General features: G+C 37.6%; 1 protein-coding gene across 10 annotated transcripts in view; it reads right to left on the reverse strand.

Annotated features, from left to right (window-relative positions):
* MMS22L (MMS22 like, DNA repair protein) overlaps positions 1–20266 on the reverse strand; it is a 153865-nt gene that overhangs the window by 90555 nt on the left and 43044 nt on the right. For 5 of the 10 annotated variants that reach the window (XR_014806079.1, XM_021073207.2, XM_021073193.2 and 2 more), the window contains exon 12: positions 734–853. Coding sequence is in view for 9 of the 10 variants with exons in the window: in XM_021073207.2 (XP_020928866.2) it covers positions 734–853 (120 nt within the window). In the remaining variant the exon portion in view is untranslated. Of the gene's footprint in view, positions 1–733; positions 866–20266 lie in introns of all 10 variants that reach the window. The other 5 variants (XM_084960511.1, XM_021073186.2, XM_021073197.2 and 2 more) reach the window with 1 other exon arrangement.

Raw genomic sequence — 20266 nt, forward strand, 5'->3', positions numbered from 1 at the left:
CACAATCTTTCTTTCCAATGTCTCCTGAATAAATCAAGTCACCTGCACATTATCTTTAATCCTTCCGAATCTAGCCCCAGATTAACCTTTCCACTTTCCTTATATCCCATATCTCTCCACAGTCATCCCAGACCCATCATTCAGAACTATTTAATATAGGTAGAATAAATTATGTTTTTTTATGTCTCCACTCATTTGTCCAAACTGCTTCTTTTGCTTGGATGCTCCTTTTCTTCTGTACTTGGAAAATTCTGCTCATTACCCACACTAACTTAAATTATGACTTCATAAAGTCTTCTGCAAGTCCATAACTTCCTCCTCTGGCATTCCGCAGTTATTAACTTTTTTCCCAAAATATGTGCATCTGCCCACTAGCCTATAAGCTACTCAAATGCAAAGGCTGTTTTGTTCAAGACAGCAATAACTGTTCACTGTGCTCTAAACAACCAATAACTGCTAGAAAACATTTATAAATAAGGGCTTTTAGAAATATCTTTCTGGTACAATTTTGCTACTTTGCTTAAAACAGAAATCAAATGCTCTATTTCCTTATGTCAGTGTTCTATAGACAATGTGAAAGATAAAGCTGTTCTTGAACTACTCTAATATACTTTGAAAAATTAATTTTAAGGGAAGTCCATAATTATCTATAATTAAGGCCTAAGAACATTCCTCAAATATTATGTGCGAATTCTTCAAATTCCTGCAACAAATTCATATTCTATTTACTTACCAGGTTCTTACTGTAATATTCCCATAGAATGGTGACAATAGCAATGTTTGGCTCCCAGAAATCACAAAGGGTCAAACAACAGTGGAGATACATTCGTAACTGCTCTTCTAGTACACCATCCTGAAAAATAAACTGAAATTGTGAGGAAGTAAATGGGCTCTGGCAACACATATATTATCACCTGATATTGCACTGAATAACCTACTTCTAAAAAGAGATAAACATATATCACCATCTTACCCATTCTCATCCTCAGACCAGAAGGTCTGAATCAGCGTAAGTAATATTTCTAAAACTTTACTTTAGAAACCATTAGTATATTCAGGTAATTGAAATTACAAAACTCAATTATTTAAAAATTAAAATAGCTATTTCATAATTGAGTGGTGTAGAACCCCAAAGACTGAAAAAGAAACCCAAACTAGAAAGAAGTAGCATACATCATCTAACAATTACGATGTACCCAAATCCAGAGGACTCAGTTATATGTAGGTACGAGGTCAAATTCTTTATGGGAACATAAGAGTTGTTCTTCTAAAAACCAGAGGATTGGCAGAGCAGCTATATCTTAAGCTTTTAGGAGATGACAACAGGAAAGAGTAGGAAAGAAGTGACACTTTAATTTTCTATGATGAAATAACCAGGCATGTTAAAAAGTGATATGTCACTGAATCCTAATCATTCAACAATCATTTATTCAATGCTTACTATTTACCCGGTACTATTCTAAGGTACTAGGCATAAAGCAATGAAGAAGTCAGACACAGTACATGCACTAAGAGAACTTACACTTTGGGAGAGAATGAAAAAACAGGACATTGAAACAAACAAAGGTAAATAGAGTTACAACCACTGTGAAAAACAGAACAAAAGCAAGGTGTGTGATAAAGTAACTGGTAGAGGATGTGGATCATTATTTTATCAAGAATTACGATTGGAAAGGACTTTTTGAGGGTGGGCATTTGGACTAAATGACAATGAAAAAGAGCCAACCATTTGAAGATCTGAAAGAAAAGCATTCACAGTACAGAAAATACATGGAAAGTAAGCTTGGTGTTGCAGGATTAACTTAGAAATAGTCAAAAACCATTTCATTTGAGACTTTATAGGTCTTAGTCAGAAATATGGATGTTATTTTAATTATGTTGGGAAGCCTCTAGAAGATTGTAAGCATCAGAGTGGCATAAGATGATTGTTGCAAAAATATTACACTGGATCATGCATGGATAATGAATACAGTAGATGAGAACAGAAGTAGTAAGTCCAGTTAAAAGGTAAACAGTGATGGCTCCAATATAATAGAAAAGCAGACCGAGAGGTCAAGTAGAAAGTAGACATGCCAGGAAATCTGGAGGTGCTTGGGATATAGTATGCTTTAAATAAATAACTGTTGAATGACTGGGCTTCAATGGTGTGCCATTTTTCAACAAATAAGCACAATTATTTCATCACAGAAGAGTGGATTAAAATGTCTATGTCTACTCTTTTTTCTACTTCTTGCTCCTCTGGTCAACTCGAAATGTTAGGAGGTGATTCTGTGAAACCGTAGAGACTAAGTAAGTGGACAATTTTGGAGATACGGCTGGAAACAGAGGCAACGGGATTTGTTGAGTTATATTAAGGTATGAAGGAAAGACAGCAATTAGGGAGAACTCTCAGGTTTTGGCTTAAGAAAATGGGTTGATGGCACCATTTCCTAAGATGGCAAAGACTAAGAGTAGAGCACATGAGAGAGTACACAGAGCAACTAAGTAGAGGTAGTAAGTAAACAATTGACATATGGGTCTAGAGCTCAAGGGAAAAGTAAGAATTATTGATATAAATGTAAATGTTACCTTCATATTGATGGTGTTTAGAGCTAAGAGGCTAGATAAGATCAACCAAGGAAAGACCACAGATGAAAAAGAGAAAAGGATCCAGAACTGAGAGCCCTTTGCTATTCCAAAATTTAGGTATCAAGCAAATGGAGAAGAGTCTATAAACAAAACCAATGACCAATGAAGTAGGAAGGAAACCAGGCATCTGGTTTTGGAAGCCAAAAGAACTATTCCAGAAAGGGACTATGGTCAACAGGGTTGAATGCTACCAAAAGATTAAAATGACAACAAAGAACTTTTAGATTTGACAATACAGAAGTCACCAATGGCTTGACAACAGTAGTTTCAGGGATGGCAGAAACAGAATCTTAATTATAGCAGGTTGAGGCGATAATAGGAGGTGAGGAAGTAGAGAAATTTAAGTGAAGATATAAAAAGTCCTTGAAAAGATGAGAAAAGATTCACTGCACAGGTCAAGGAATTGGCTTTTGATAGAAACAGTGACACTTCCAAATATAACTGAAAAGCAGATTGAGAGGTTGTTTACTAAGCAGACATGTTGGGAGATTTGAAGGTGTAAAGACAAAGGAGTTCTCAACTGACTTTTCCTATTTTTTTCAATTTATGAGGCAAGATGCTTATTAGCTAAGTTGATTGGGGCAAGATGCTTATTAGCTGGAGTTCCCGTTGTGGCGCAGTGGTTAAAGAATCCGACTAGGAACCATGAGGTTGCAGGTTCGATCCCTGCCCTTGCTCAGTGGGTTAACCATCCGGCGTTGCAGTGAGCTGTGGTGTAGGTTGCAGATGCGGCTCGGATCCCACGTTGCTGTGGCTCTGGCGTAGGCTGGTTGCTACAGCTCCGATTTGACCCCTAGCCTGGGAACCTCCATATGCCGCGGGAGCAGCCTAGGAAATAGCAAAAAGACAAAAAAAAAAAAAAAGATGCTTATTAGCTAAATTGATGAGGCAAGATGCTTATTAGCTAAGTTGATTGTGTGTTAAAAAAAAAAAAGTAATTCTGAAATAAGCCATTCTGGAAAGCAGAAAAGCAAACATTCTAGAGTAGACTGCCATTTGAGATTTATGATCAAGAATTTAAAGTTAGACCAGTCAGTGAGAATGACTGCATGATTTTTTTTTTTTTTTTTGCAGCTGAATAACATTCAGCTGAGGATGAGGGTGGCAGGGAGTAAGAGAGGAGGATTAGGTTTTGCCAAGTTTAAAGTACATAAGGGCTATAGAATTAAAGATGTTTATTATGCAGTAATTGTAATAAGGGTTGTATAATCTAAACTGTTTAAAGAGGAATGTTCAGACATGGATGAATGCAGAAAAATGAAAAGATCAAACAATGATAATAGAATAAAAATGAAAAAAATGAAAAAATGTAAAGCATAACCATGGAATGAGGTGGGTGAGATAAGTAAAAGAAAATCCGATTAGAATTAAGAAATTTAGGAGTTCCTGTTGTGGCTCAGCAGAAATGAATCTGACTATCATAGCACCTATGACGATGAAGGTTCAATCCCTGGCCTTGCTCAGTGCGTTAAGGATCCATCATTGCCGTGAGCTGCAGTGTAGGTTACAGACACAGCTCAGATGTGGCGTTGATGTGGCTGTGGTATAAGCCAGTGGCTATAGCTGCAATTTAACCCCTAGCCTGGGAACCTCCATGTGCCACAGGTGCAGCCCTAAAAAGACAAAAAAAAAAAAAAAAAAAAAAAAGAATTAAGAAACTTAGAGCACAGGCAGACTATGAACAATAATGTTGGGGTCACTAACAAAAGTAGTATACAGATATAGAAGAAAACAGGGGTCCTGGTGCTAAATCTTTCAATAAATCAGAGTAAACCAAACATGACTAAATTTTAAAGGCTTTTAACGCTTTCAGTTATTAATCCCTTAGAATACACTCAAGCTTCAAGTCCTTCAGGAAACTCCCTAACTTCCACACTATACAGTGACTTTTCTTTATGCTCCACAGCATACTACACATACCTGTATCCTAGCACTTACCTTGCTAAATTTAATGACTATCTGCCTTTCAGTGTCTTTGAGCTCTCTGGGGGCTGGGCCTAGCACAGTGTCTGGTTCACTAAAGAGACTCCATAAATGTTTCATGAGCAAAACTGAGGTCTGGATTCTGGTGCCTCTCTTCACAAAGTAGCTATATGGTTTAGGGAAAGATATTTAGCTTCTCTAAGAGATGGTTAAACTCATTTAACCAAATAAGATTATATCCATCACCAACATTCTTTGATTTTATTTTGAAAATATTAAACCAGACCTAGGGTTATTCCTATGGCACACTACTGAGATGAATTAAACATACTAATGTTACTATATTCAAGGTTAAAAAGTGGGTTATGTGAAAAAAGTGGGTTCATTTTGAAGAGTTCTGTATTGTTTTTATTTGGTATTTGAAACTCATCTCACATGTAAAACCTATTAAAAAAAAAGTATTTAAACCATAAAATATATGAAGTTTGGGAAAAAACAAAAGGGTAAATATTGACTATGTGCCAGGCATTATATTTTACAAATGTTCATTCATGTGTGTCTCAAACCATTCCAGTTTTATTACATTCATTTTACAAAAAGAAAAAAAAAGTTTGGGGTTCAGAAGTTACAAATAGCTTACCCAAGTCCACTTGGGAAGGATCTAGGATTTCAGGATTTATGATTCCAAAGCCTGTTGTACATACTATTCTATGCCACTTTCCAAAAACAGGAGGGAAAACACATGAACATAATTGGACACCAGATTTGATCAAGGTGGCTCTTAGTGATCAGACCAAGATTTGAATCAAAGTTTGTGTGAGGCCAGAGCCCAGCTCTTTCTACTGTACCCAATCAAGAAGAAATTAAATATGGCATCTTGGGTCTTTTTTTTCTTTTTTATTTAAGGAAAGGAGATAAATGTCCCTTCATTTTTCTGCTAGTGGCTACAGATTAAAATGAAAAGAAATGGCTTAGAAAATACCATTTTCTCCATAGTTCTGGCAGGATGAGTAATCAATCAGTTGAGTATGACTTAAAAAGCAAGTTTCTTTTTTTTTAGCCTATAGTTAATTACAGATAGTACTTGCTATAAAATACATTATCACATTCTATATATTAAACCATTATTTTGTTTTGAACTGTGTTCCCTTAGTTTTTCTTAAAAATTCCCTTTAAGGAGTTCCCACTATGGCAAGCAGGTTAAGGATCTAACCATGCCTCTGCAGCAGCATGGGTTGATGTCCAGTTCAGCATTGCCACAGCTTTGGCATAGGTCACAGCAGCAGCTCGGATTTGATCCCTGGCCCAGGAGTTTCCACATGCCGTGGGTGTGGCCAAAAAAAAAAAAAAAAAAATCCCTTTTAAAAACAATGTGTGGGTACCCATCAGCTGAATTAATAAAGAATTTGCCCATTTTCAAGTTTAGGGAGCCAAAGAGATTAGAATATACAATGAAAAGGGGTAGAGGAGGCAAAAGACAGCTCAAATTTATAATGAAAAAACAGAACAGAAATACAGTGAAATACAGTGAGGAGGAATATCTGAGTTTATTAATTTCTTTCTACCTTACATTTTCCCATCACATACTTATTGGAGAGGATAACTCACACACACAATTTAAAAAGTATGGAAAACTGAGATGTTTTCCACAAGTTCACCAAAACAGATCTAGAAACCAAAACGGATTACTAATCAAACACATAGCAGCAAAGAAGTTTTAAAATAGAAATAACGAAGGGTGGGAATAGAGGTTTATTAAGAATCCTACAAGGTCAAATGCTTTGAGGGAGCACAAAGGGAGTAAAATACATATGAAGATTCGAATCCCAGCTCTGCCACTTTCAGCTGTGCGAACCTAGAGAAGCTCCCTCTGGGCTCGTTTCCCAATGTGTAAAATGGAACTTCTCAAGACTGTCATAAGCATGAAGTAGAAGAGTACATATTAAGTGCTATATATGGTGCCTGCACAGGAAGAGTTATCATTTTATTATTTGCAAGAGAGGAATTTTTTTTAGGCCTAAATGTCGACTCTTTGATGATCAAATAATAAATGCAACAGGTACAAAGTATTGTACTTTAAGCTGGTATATTTCAATTTTGTTAGTGTTGAGGTGAAACTCTACCTAAACCAAGAAGTTTAATTAATATCTAACTTTATATCCTCCGATTAGAGATTTTTAATAAGTCAGGAGGCCTGTGGGGCTCTTTTCCACAGTAGGCTCAAACCTCCTGTCTCAATCCCAGAACCTGTGCTACCCAACTTCTGCATTTTTTTTTACAAGACACTATGGGCTGTCTGGTTTCTCATCTCAGCTGTGTAAGCTGTGAAAGCATATTCCACAGTGACTACTCCTGATCTCTGCTTTAGTCTATTTTTAAAGAATGTCTACCTTTATTTTGAAAGATCAAATACAGGCATATTAAGTTTGGGTACATTCCACATATCAAATTCTTTTACTGAACTAAAAATGAAAATATTTACTTTTTTTTAGCATATTCTATAGAAATGGCAATGTAACAATTGGGGGCTCATTTCTTATGTATTAACTAACCATACACATCAGAAACCATCAGGACAATAGAATCTATTTGCAGGCTAAAGAGTAACTGTTAGTCTAACTGATGGGATTTTTTTTTTAGGGTTGGCTAAAGAGAGTTAGATCCAATATTCCAGTCAAGATCCTTCTGTCCAAGAAACACATTTTTGGGGGATTAGTAATTAGATGATTATTGTTCTACATTGTTCAGATCTAATCACATACTGAGGTGTTTTTTAGCCTTGGACTCTCTAAATTCTTTGACAAAAGAAAATAATATTTTTGAAACACAAGGCTTGCTTAATTTCTTTTTATATCTTTCCATGACTTCTGTTAGGAAATTATTCTGTGATATCAGAAAATAATAAGGTTTTAAAAATTAAGTAACATAAAACAAAAAATCTCCTTTTGCAGATGAAAACTGTTTTTAAAAGCAAATTCCTAACTGTTCAACTATAACTATGTAAGTATAATTAAACAATACAGGAGTTCCATCGAGGCTTAGTAGAAACAAAGTTGACTAGCATCCATGAGGACACAGGTTTTCATCCCTGGCCTTGCTCAGTGGGTTAAGGATCTGGCATTGCTGTGAGCAAGCTGTGATACAAGTCACAGATGCAGCTCAGATCTGACGTTGCTGTGGCTGTGGTGTAGGCCACTGGCTACAGCTCTGATTCAACCCCTAGCCTGGGAACCTTCATATGCCATAGGTGCGGCCCTAAAAAGCCAACAAAACAAAAACAGAAACAAAAAAATTAAACAAAAGAATGTTCTCTACAAACAAATCTCGATGTCTGTTTCTGGGAGATGCTCTCTGGATAGAAAAAGATTTAGAACATTATTTACTTAATTAAAGCTACAATGGAATGCCTAACAATTTCATTTGAAGACTGCTCTATATATGTGAAACTTTTTTTTTTTTTTTAAATATTGCAAATGGACTCTTTCTTTCACTGTTGGAGATCAAGTCAAAGCACACAAGCATGGTCAGATTTTAATTTACCTCAATGGGGGAAAACAAATATAATCAAACTGATGGCTCTATCCAAACATATTATTATTTATTCTTTATGACCACCTACTGCACCCACAAAATTGGTTTCAAGAACTCCAGCAAGTACTCCTACACTACTTATAAAATCTAATTTGATACAATCAAGGCATGACAAAATTGAGATCACTGGAGACAATGGACTGTTTTTTTCAACATATTATAATGACATCTTCTTTCACGGCAAAGATATTACTTTGACTTTATGCTAGACCTAAATTTACAGAATAAGTTTCTTAGACTTGCTGTACTTTCCTTGATGTTAGGATGACTGACTTGTCCCAGTTTTCTCCAGACTTTCTTGGTTTAAGCATTGAAAGTTCCAAATCTTGAGATATTACAAGCTGAGTAAAACCAGATGGTCAGCACATCTACTTGCAAGAATTAGTGACTTATCTTCAAAACAGCTTTAGCTGTTACCACTTAACTTACATTAATATACTTAATATACCACTTACATTGTCAAAGTATACTATGCAGTGTTAAATTAAGTTTCATCACTCTATAAGTGAGACAATCCAACTAAGCCAAGCTTTTTTCCCCAAGCAAATGAGTTTTTTTCATTTAAAAATCAAAACTATAGGGAATAATAATCCAAAGGGAAAAAAAGCATTAATTTCCAAGCAACTAAAAGTGCTTAAAAAGGGTTTTTAATTTCAGCCAGAAAGTAAACTTTTATATGGGAGATAATTATAAATTCTGTTTGTCCCTGACCATTATGGGCATTTTTTCCATATGAACCTTTCGAGATTTTTAAGAAATACACTATAATTTAATACACAGCTGAACAAAACCGTAATTTTATACACTGTTAGAGCTGAAAGTAAATTTAACTCAGAGGTTTTAAATTCTGTTAAGGCATTAAGATTTGACTAATACCTATTGTAAATTATGATGACCACTTTTTAGTGTTCGAACATTCTTGAAGTAAAAAAAATTCATGTCTGAAACTTTTTTTTTGGTCTTTTTTCTTTTTTTGTCCTTTTTAGGGCCGCACCCATGGCATATGGAGGTTCCCAGGCTTGGAGTCTAATCGGAACTGTTGCTGCCAGCCTATGGCACAGCCACAGCAACGGCAGATCCGAGCTGCATCTGAGACCTACACCACAGCTCATGGCAATGCCGGATCCTTAACCCACTGAGCGAGGCCAGGGATCAAACCCCAATCTCATGGTTCCTAGTCAGATTTGTTTCCGCTGTGCCATGACGGGAACTCCTAAAACTCTAAGTTACTAAATCAATGGGTGCTCAAATATAACAAAGGAAAAGGCAAATAAAATGATATGGAAAAAAGAAAATAAAAACTTTTACAATGGTAAGGATAACATCTCTTCCATTACTGAAACAACTTATGTATTCAGAGCTTGTTGGCATTCTAACCTAGAATTCTTAGTTCATAATTGGAAGATTGATATTATAATAAAATATACTTGTATTTTCATCTAAAAATGTTACGAGTTAGTACAGATAACAGGAAAAGAGAGGTGGGATGAAGATGGAGAAGGAGTAAGACATGGCGCTCACATTTTCCCCCACAAACACATCAAAAAAACCCGTCTACATGTAGAACAACTGGCATAGAACATCTACTGAATGCTGGCAGAAAAAGACCTTAAACCTCTACATAACTTTGCTCTTAACAGGGCAAGAAACTCTCCACATAACCGGGTAGAACAAAAAAGGGGAAAAAAAGAGAGAGAGAGGAGAGGAAAAAAAGGAATCAGAACAGGACCAGCACTTCGGAAAAGGAGCTGTGAAAGAGAAAAGGAACCCGCACACTTGGACACCACCTAACTGACAGGGAGAGCAGCCCATACTGACAGGAAGCCTCAAAGCCTCGGAGAAAAACACAGCAGACGGACTGAGGAGGGAAAAGCAGAAAGTGCTGTACAAACCATTGGTACCAGCACCCTCAGACACTCAGGCTGGGGTTGGGCGCTGAGATTCAGGCATTGGAGGTCAGCTCTGGGAGAGGACTAGGGATGACTGTGTGGAAACAGCCTGAGAAGCTAGGGAGTGGTGCTCCACATCCAAGGAAGCACTGGAGGAAGCCTGGGCCCACAGGAGACACAAGGCACCATTGAGGGAAGGCAAGAAGAGGAGGGGCAAGACTGCCACAGGAATTTCTCTCTCTGCATACACGTGGGCTTGCAGGAGGCAGGGCTCCTCTTGCACAGGCTCTCAGTTGCCAGGGCACCTCCAGTGGGAGTTATGGGAAGGGGGCAATATGCCACAGGTATCTTAGACTCCAGAGGTGGGCATGAACCACCACCAATAGGGGTCTGAGAACAGGCATCACCTACAGCCCCAGTAAGCTCTGGGGTTGCCGCAGAGAAGGGAACAGCAATGGACCCTGACCCATTGCCCTCACTCCCCTGGGAATGCACATGCCCTGTGTTGCCCCTGCCAAAGGCTCTGGGCACAACTTTACAAGTCCCCGAGGGTCACTGCCACTGCCTAGGGCCCTGTAACCAGGAGCAGCTTGTACTACCTATCCATGGCTCCTCATCATTGTCAAGGACCTAGCAACCATCACTGGATACTGGCCTGACCATCGCCTCCATCTTCCTGGAAGGAGGCTCAGGCTTTATACTGGTACAACCTTTATCAAGGAGATAATAGCCTGCAGATAATGGACTGAGGAAATGGACAGCAAGCATCCAAAACAAAAGCAGTCCTCACACTAAAACAAAAATCCAGTGAGCCCTTACAAACTACCCAAGGCCACTCTGGCATATTAATAGGCCTCTAAGACTATAGTAGTTGTTTTGCCTAAACTCACAGAATAAGAAAAAATAAGCAAAATGAAGAAGCTCAGGAACCATTCCCAGTTAGAAAAGGAGAGGAGTTCCCGTTGTGGCTCAGCAGAAATGAATCTGACTAGTATTCATGAGGATGCAGGTTCCATCCTTGGCCTTGCTCAGTGGGTTAAGGAACTGATGTTGCTGTGAGCTGTGGTGTATGTGGGAGACATGGCTCAGATACCATTTTGCTGTGGCTATAGTGGAGGCCAGCAAGCTACAGCTCCAATTCGATTCCTAACCTGGGAAACTCCATATGCCACAGATGCAGCCTTAAAAAGGCAAAAAAAAAAAAAAAAAAAAAAAAAAAGAATTCCCCCAAAAAAGCAAACAAAGAAGCAGACCTATGCAGTCTAACAGACACCAAGTTGAAAAAGGATATAGTGAAAATACTGAAGGAATTAAGACAGCATGTAAAGAGTAATATAGATTACTTTAGAAAGGAACTAGAAAATATAAGAAGGAGCCAAGAAAAATTAGAAAACTCATTTGCAGTCGCAAGCTGAGTTAAAGGCACTGAAGAATGGAATGAATAATGCAGAGGATAAGACACTTGGGAGATAAGATAATGGAAATCACCCAATCAGGACAGCAAACAGAACACCAAATGAAAAAATATGAAAGCAATATAAGAGATCTATGGGATAATATAAAGCAGGCAAATAGCCAATATACACATAACAGGGATTCCAGAAGGAAAAGAAAAAGAAAAGGGGATTGAAAATATATTTGCGGAAATCATGGCTGAAAACTTTCCAGATCTGAAGGAAACAGATATCAAGATACAGAAGCAAGAGGGCCACAAACAAGTTGAACTCAAACAGACCCACACCAAGATTATAATAAAAATGGCAAAAGTTAAAGATAAGGAGATAATTCTAAAGGCAGCAAGAGAAAAACAAAGAGTTAATTATAAGATAATCCCCATAAGTCTACCAGCTGATTTCTCTACAGAAAACACTATAGGCCAGAAGAGAGAGACAAGATATATTCAAAGTTCTAAAAGGGAAAAATTTGCAATCTAGAATACTCTATCCAGCAAGATCATCATTTTAAATAGGAGAAGTAAAAACTTTATCCACCCAAAAAACAAAAAAAAAAACAAAAAAAAAAAACAAAAAAAAAAACAACAACAAAACCCCTAAAAGAATACAGCAATACTAAACTCATTCTAAAAGAAATACTGAAGTCTCCTCTAAATAGGAAAGAAGTCACAGGATGGAGGAAATCACAACTGGAAAGTAAACACTTTAAAAAGCCAGTATACAGATCTGAAAGGGAAAAAACAAAACAAAAACCTACTTGTAAAAGCAATGATAAACAGAAGGAAAAGCAAAAGGATAAACCTGAAGATGTAAAATTACATCAAAATCATAAAATGTGGGAAAGGAAGGTAAGAAACTCCAGACTCTTTTTTTCTAGAATGTATTAGAGCCTATATGACTATCAGGCTAAAACTAGCACATAGAGGAACGGATTAACATACTTGAAAAACAGGGCAACCACAAATCAAAACCAAATAATACATTCACAAAAACTGAAAAAAAAAGAGGACACAAGCATAAAATAAAAGGAAATCATCCAAACAAACAAACAAACAAACAAACAAAAAAAGGAATGAAGGAGAAACACAGAATTAATGGGAAAACGAGGAGGTTAAAATGGCAATAAACACATATTTATCAATTACCTTAAAAATCAACGGACTGAATGCTTGAATGAAGACATAGAGTGGGAGTTCCCGTCGTGGTGCAGTGGTTAATGAATCCGACTAGGAACCATGAGGTTGCAGGTTCAATCCCTGCCCTTGCTCAGTGGGTTGAGGATCTGGCGTTGCTGTGAGCTGTGGTGTAGGTTGCAGACTCGGGTGGGATCCCGCGTTGCTGTGGCTCTGGTGTAGACCAGCGGCTACAGCTCCGCATTAGACCCCTAGCCTGGGAAACTCCATATGCCGTGGAAGCGGCCCAAGAAATGGCAAAGAGACCATAAATAAATAAATAAATAAAAAGACATAGAGTGGCAGACTGGATTAAAAAAAACATGAGCTTACAATATGCTGCCTACAGGAGACTCACCTTAAGGCAAAGGACACATATAAATTGAAAGTGAGGGGATGCCACAGCCCAGTAACACCAGAGCAAGCTCTGCCTAGCCACATGAAATCTGCTTCCATCACAGTGCGAACCTCCCAGTCCTGTCTGCCCTCAGGAAGTCCTCCTTTGCTTCAGAGAGACCCTGTCAGCCCTGCCCCCCCCAAGAAAACCCATGCTGCCTCAAAGAAGACAACCAACAAAGCCAGCCCCCGGGAAACATTCCACAGCTGTGCCAAGGCAAACCCTGCCCAGCCAAGGGGAGTACAACTCCACCAAGAAAAAGAAAACAACAAGCAAGATGAAGAAGCTGAGAAACCACCCCCACGCAAACCAACAGAAGATCTCACCTAAAGCAGTCAACAATGAAACAAACCTCTGCAGTCTGACAGACTTGGAGTTCAAAAGAGAAATAGTGAAAATACTGAAGGAATTAAGAGAAGATATGAACAGTAATGCAGATGCCCTCAGAAAGGAACTAGAAAATATAAGGAGGAGCCAAGAAAAACTAGAACATTCATTTGCAGAGATACAAACTGAACTAAGGGCAGTAAAAACCAGAATGAATAATGCAGAAGAACGAATTAGTGATGTGGAGGATAGAATAATGGAAATCACCCAAACAGGACAGCAGACAGAAAACCAAATGAAAAAACATGAAAGCAATTCAAGAGACCTATGGGATAATATAAAGCAGGCCAATCTATGCATAATAGGAATTCCAGAAGGAGCAGAAAAAGATAAGGGGATGGAAAATATATTTGAAGAAATTATCACTGGAAACTTCCCAAATCTAAAGGATACTGAGTTCAAGATACAGGAAGCACAGAGGGCCCCACACAACTTGAACCTAAATAGACCCACACCAAGACAAATTATAATAAAAATGGCAAAAGTTAATGATAAAGAGAGGATCCTAAAGGCAACAAGAGAAGAGCACAATGTTACCTATAAGAGAACTCCCATAAGGTTATCAGCTGATTTCTCTACAGAAACTCTACAGGCCAGGAGGGAATGGCAAGAGATATTTAAAGTGCTCAAAGGAAAAAATATGCAACCTAGAATACTCTATCCAGCAAGAATATCATTTAAAATAGAAAGGGAAATAAAATTTTTTTCCAACTAATAAAAGCTAAAAGAATACAGCAATACATATCCCAGGCTAAAAGAAATATTGAAAGGGCTTCTCTAAACCAAAAAGAAAGGATTGAGGAAGCCACAATCAGGGAGGCAGTCACTCAGATAAGCCAGCAAACAGATTTAATCATGAACATGTTTAAAACAAAATAAAATTAAAAAGAAAAAAAAAAGAGTCATCAAAATCATAAAATGTGGGCAAGGGATGTGAGGAAGTAAATTCTCTCTTTTTAAAATTTTTTTCTTTTCTTTCTTTTTCTTTTTTTGTCTGTTCCTCTTCTTAATTTTAGTATAGTAATGAAGTGTTTGAACCTACAGGACCATCAGGCTAAAACACATAATTATAGGAGGGGTTAGCATACATTAAAAACAGGGCACCCACAAACCAAAACCAAACACTGCATTTGCAAAAAATGAAAAGATAAACAATCAAAAAGAAAATAATTGGAGACCATCCAACCAAAAAAAAAAGGAAGAATGGAGAATCATAGAATCAACTGGAACATGAGGTTTAAAATGGCAATAAATAATCATCTATCAATTACCACCTTAAATGTCAACAGACTGAATGCTCCAATCAAGAGACACAGAGTGGCTGAGTGGATAAAAAAGCAAAAACCTTCAATCTGCTGCCTACAAAAAACCCACCTTAGATCAAAGGACACATATAGATTGAAAGTGAAGGGGTGGGAAAAAATATTTCACGCCAATAAACATGACAGGAAAGCAGGAGTTCCAATACTCATATCAGACAAAATATACTTTAAAACAAAAGACATAAAGAAAGACAAAGAAGAACACTATTTAATGATTAAGGGATCCATCCAAGAAGAGGATATTACTATCGTCAACATATATGCCCCAAATACAGGAGCACCCAGATACATAAACCACATATTAGCAGTCATAAAGGGAGAAATTGATGGGAATACAATCATAGTAGGAGACTTTAATACCCCGCTCACATCAATGGACAGATCCTCTAGACAGAAAACCTATAAAGCAACAGAGATCCTAAAGGAAACAATAGAAAAGTTAGACTTATTTGACATCTTCAGGACAGTACCTCCAAAAAAATCAGAATACACATTCTTCTCAAGTGCACATGGAACATTCTCAAGAATCGACCACATATTGGGACACAAAGCTAACCTCAATAAATTTAGGAACATAGAAGTTATTTCAAGTATTTTCTCTGACCACAATGGTATGAAACTAGAAATCAACCACAGGAAAAAAAAAAATGAGAAAAAATCTAATACATGGAGACTAAACAATATGCTACTAAAAAACCAATGGGTCAATGAGGAAATCAAGAAGGGAATTTAAAAATACCTGGAGACAAATGATAATGAAGACACAACCTCTCAAAATCTATGGGATGCTGCGAAAGCAGTGCTCAGAGGGAAATTCATAGTGATACAGGACTTCCTCTAAAAAAGAAGATCTCAAACTGACAACTTAACCCTCCACCTAAACGAATTAGGAAAAGAAGAACAAACAAAACCTAAAGTCAGCAGAAGGAAGGAAATTATAAAGATCAAAGAGGAAATCAATAAAATATTCAAAAAACAATAGAGAAAATTAATAAAACCAAGAGCTGGTTCTTTGAAAAGGTGAACAAAATGGACAAACCCCTGGCTAGACTCACTAAGAAGAGGAGAGAAAGAACCCAAATAAACACAATTAGAAATGAGAAAGGAGAAATCACAACGGATTCTGCAGAAATACAAAATACCATAAGTGAATACTATGAACAACTATATGCCAACAAATTTGACAATCTAGAAGAAATGGACAGTTTTCTAGAATCTTACAGCCTGCCAAAACTGAATCAAGAAGAAACAGACCAACTGAACAGACCAATCACTAGAAATGAAATTTAAGCAGTCATAAAAACACTCCCTACAAATTAAAGTCCAGGACCAGATGGCTTCACAGGTGAATTCTACCAAACACATAAAGAGGATCTGGTGCCTATCCTCCTCAAACTTTTTCAAACTGTTGAAGAAGGAACACTTCCAAAGACATTCTATGATGCCACCATCACCATAATTCCAAAACCAGACAAAGATACCACCAAAAAAGAAAACTATCGGCCAAGATCTTTGATGAATATAGATGCAAAAATTCTCAACAAAATTTTAGCCAACCTAACACAACAGCATATCAAAAAGATCATACACCATGACCAGGTAGGGTTCATCCCAGGTGCACAAGAATGGTTCAACATACGCAAATCAATCAACGTCATACACCACATTAACAAAAGAAAAGTCAAAAACTATATGATCATCTCAATAGATGCAGAAAAAGCATTTGACAAAGTCCAGCATCCATTCATGATCAAGACTCTTGCTAAAGTGGGTATAGAGGGAACATTCCTGAACATAATCAAAGCCATTTATGACAAACCCACAGCAAATATAATACTCAATGGAGAAAAACTGAAAGCCTCTCACTCAAAACTGGAACAAGACAAGGATGCCCACTCTCACCACTGCTCTTCAACATAGTTTTCAAAGTCCTAGCCACAGCAATTAGACAAACAAAAGATATAAAAGGCATCCAAATAGGAAGAGAAGAGATAAAACTGTCACTGTATGCCAATGACATGATGCTATATACATAGAAAACCCTAAGGACTCAACCCAAAAACTACTTGAACCGATGAATAAATTCAGCAAAGTAGCAGGATATAAGATTAACATTCGGGAATCAGTTGCATTTCTATATACCAACAATGAAACATTAGAAAAGGGGGAGTTCCCCATGGCTCTGTGGTTAACAAATCCGACTAGGAACCATGAGGTTGCGGGTTCAATCCCTGGCCTCGCTCAGTGGGTTAAGGATCTGGCTTTGCCATGTGCTGTGGTGTAGGTCGCAGACATGGCTCGGATCCCGCATTGCTGTGGCTGTGGTATAGGCTGGCAACTATAGCTCCAATTAGACACCTAGCCTGGGAATCTCCATATGCCAAGAGTGCGGCCCTAGAAAAAACAAAAAGACAAAAAAAAAAAAAAAAAAAAAAAAAAAAATTCCTTGGAGTTCCCATCGTGGCGCAGTGGTTAACGAATCCGACTAGGAACCATAAGTTTGCGGGTTCGGTCCCTGCCCTTGCTCAGTGGGTTAAGGATCCGGCGTTGCCGTGAGCTGTGGTGTAGGTTGCAGACGCGGCTCGGATCCCGCGTTGCTGTGGTTCTGGCGTAGGCTGGTGGCTGCAGCTCCGATTTGACCCCTAGCCTGGGAATCTCCATATGCCGCGAGAGCGGCCGAAGAAATAGCAAAAAGACAAAAAAAAAAAAAAAAAAAAAAAAAAGAAACATTAGAAAAGGAATACAAAAATATAATACCTTTTAAAATTGCACCTCACAAAATCAAATACCTTGGAATACACCTGACCAAGGAGGTAAAGGACCTATATGCCGAGAACTATAAAATTTTAATCAAAGAAATTAAAGAAGATGTAAAGAAATGGAAAGATATCCCATGTTCCTGGATTGGAAAAATCAATATTATAAAAATGGCCATACTACCCAAAGCAATCTACACATTCAATGCAATCCCTATCAAATTCCCCAGGACATTTTCACAGAACTAGAACAAACACTCCTAAAACTTATATGGAACCACAAAAGACCCAGAATCGCCAAAGCAATCCTGAGAAACAAGAACCAACTTGGAGGCATAAGTCCCCCAGACTTCAAGTAATATTACAAAGCCACAGTCATCAAAACAGTATGGTACTGGTATCAAAACAGACAGATAGACCAATGGAACAGAATAGAGAACCCAGAAATAAACCCAGACACCTTACGGTCAATTAATCTTTGACAAGGGAGGCAAGAACATAAAATGGGAAAAAGAAAGTCTATTCAGTAAGCATTGCTGGGAAACCTGGACAGCTGCATGCAAAGCAATGAAATTAGAAAACACCCTCATACCATGCACAAAAATAAACTCAAAATGGCTGAAAGACTTAAATAGAAGACACCATCAAACTCCTAAAAGAGAACATAGGCAAAACATTCTCTGACATCAACCTCATGAATATTTTCTCAGGTCAGTCCCCCAAAGCAATAGAAATAAGAGCAAAAATAAACCAATGGGACCTCATCAAACTGACAAGCTTTTGCACAGCAAAGGAAACAAACAAACAAAAAAAAACCAAAAAGACAACTTACAGAAGGGGAGAAAATACTTTCAAATGATGCAACGGACAAGGGCTTAATCTCTAGGATATACAAGCAATTTATATAACTCAACAGCAAAAAATCCAATCACTCAATGAAAAATAGGCAAAAGACCTGAATAGACATTTCTTCAAGGAAGATATACAGATGGCCAACCAACACAAGAAAAAATGCTCAACATCGCTGATTATAAGAGAAATGCAAATCAAAACTACCATGAGATACCACCTCACACCAGTCAGAATGGCCATCATTAATAAATCCACAAATAACAAGTGCTGGAGGGGCTGTGGAGAAAAGGAAATCCTCCTGCACTGTTGGTGGGAATGTAAGCTGGTACAGCCACTATGGAGAACAGTTTGGAGATACCTTAGAAATCTATACATAGAACTTCCATAGGACCCCGCAATCCCACTCTTGGACATATATCCGGACAAAACTCTACTTAAAAGAGACGCATGCACCCGCATGTTCATGGCAGCACTATTCACAACAGCCAAGACATGGAAATAACCCAAATGTCCATCAACAGATGATTGGATTCAGAAGATGTAGTATATATATACACAATGGAATACTACTCAGCCATAATAAAGAACGACTAATACCATTTATAGCAACATGGGTGGAACTAGAGACTCTCATCCTGAGTGAAATAAGTCAGAAAGAGAAAGACAAATACCATATGATTTCACTTATAACTGGAATCTAATATACAGCACAAATGAACCTTTCCACAGAAAAGAAAATCATGGACCAGGAGAATAGACTTGTGGCCGCCCAGGGGGAGAGGGAGGGAGTAGGAGGGATTGGGAGTTGGAGTTATGAGATACAACTTGGAATGGATTTACAATGAGATCTTCTGAGCAGCATTGAGAACTATGTCTAGATATTTATATTGTAACAAAACAAAGAGTGGAAAAAAAATGTATACATGCAAGTGTATCTTGGCCCCCATGCTGTACAGTGGAAAAATAAATTAAAAAAAAAAGTGAGGGATTGAAAAAAGATACTTCAATGAGAATGTTAATGACAGGAAAGCAGGAGTTGCAGTACTCATATCAGACAAAACAGACTTTAAAACAAAGCCATAAAGAAAGATAAAGGACACTATTTAATGATAAAAGAAACAATTCAAGAAGAGGATATTACCCTTGTTAATATATATATACTCCAAATATAGGAGCACACAAATACTAACAATCATAAAAGGAGAAACTAATGGGAATACAATAGTAGGAAATTTTAAAACCCCATTCATATCAATGGACAGATCCTCTAGGCAGAAAATCAGTAAGGCAACAGAGATCCTAAATGACACAATAGAACAGTTAGACTTAATTGATATTTTTAGGATATTACATCCAAAACATCAGAATATACATTCTTTTCAAGTGCACATGGAACATTCTCAAGGTTTGACCACATACTGGGACACAAAAATAACCTTAAGAAATCTAAGAGTACAGGAATTATTTCAAGCATCTTCACCAACCACAACAGCATGAAACGAGAAATCGACCACAGGAAAAGAAATGAGAAATCAACCACAGGAAAAGAAATGAGAAAAAACTGACTACATGGAGACTACACAACATGTTACTTAAAAGCCAATGGGTCAACGAGGAACTCAAAAAAGAAAATTAAATAATACCTTGGGACAAATGACAATGAAAATACAACCATTCAAAATCTATAGAATGCTGTAAAAGTAGTTCTTTTTTTTTTCTATTACTCAAATGAATTTATCACATCTGTAGTTGTATAATAACAATCTGATTTCACAGGATTTCCATCCCACAGCCCAGGCACATCCCCCCACCCCCCAAACTGTCTCCTCTGGAGACCATAAGTTTTTCAACGTCTGTGAGTCAGCATCTGTTCTGCAAAGAAGTTCCGTCTGTCC

Source organism: Sus scrofa, chromosome 1 (genome assembly GCF_054392235.1).
Source record: "Sus scrofa isolate SSC_HxYL_T2T_F1_AM1 chromosome 1, Sscrofa_HxYL_maternal_Yorkshire_Landrace_v2.0, whole genome shotgun sequence".
NCBI lineage: Eukaryota > Metazoa > Chordata > Mammalia > Artiodactyla > Suidae > Sus > Sus scrofa.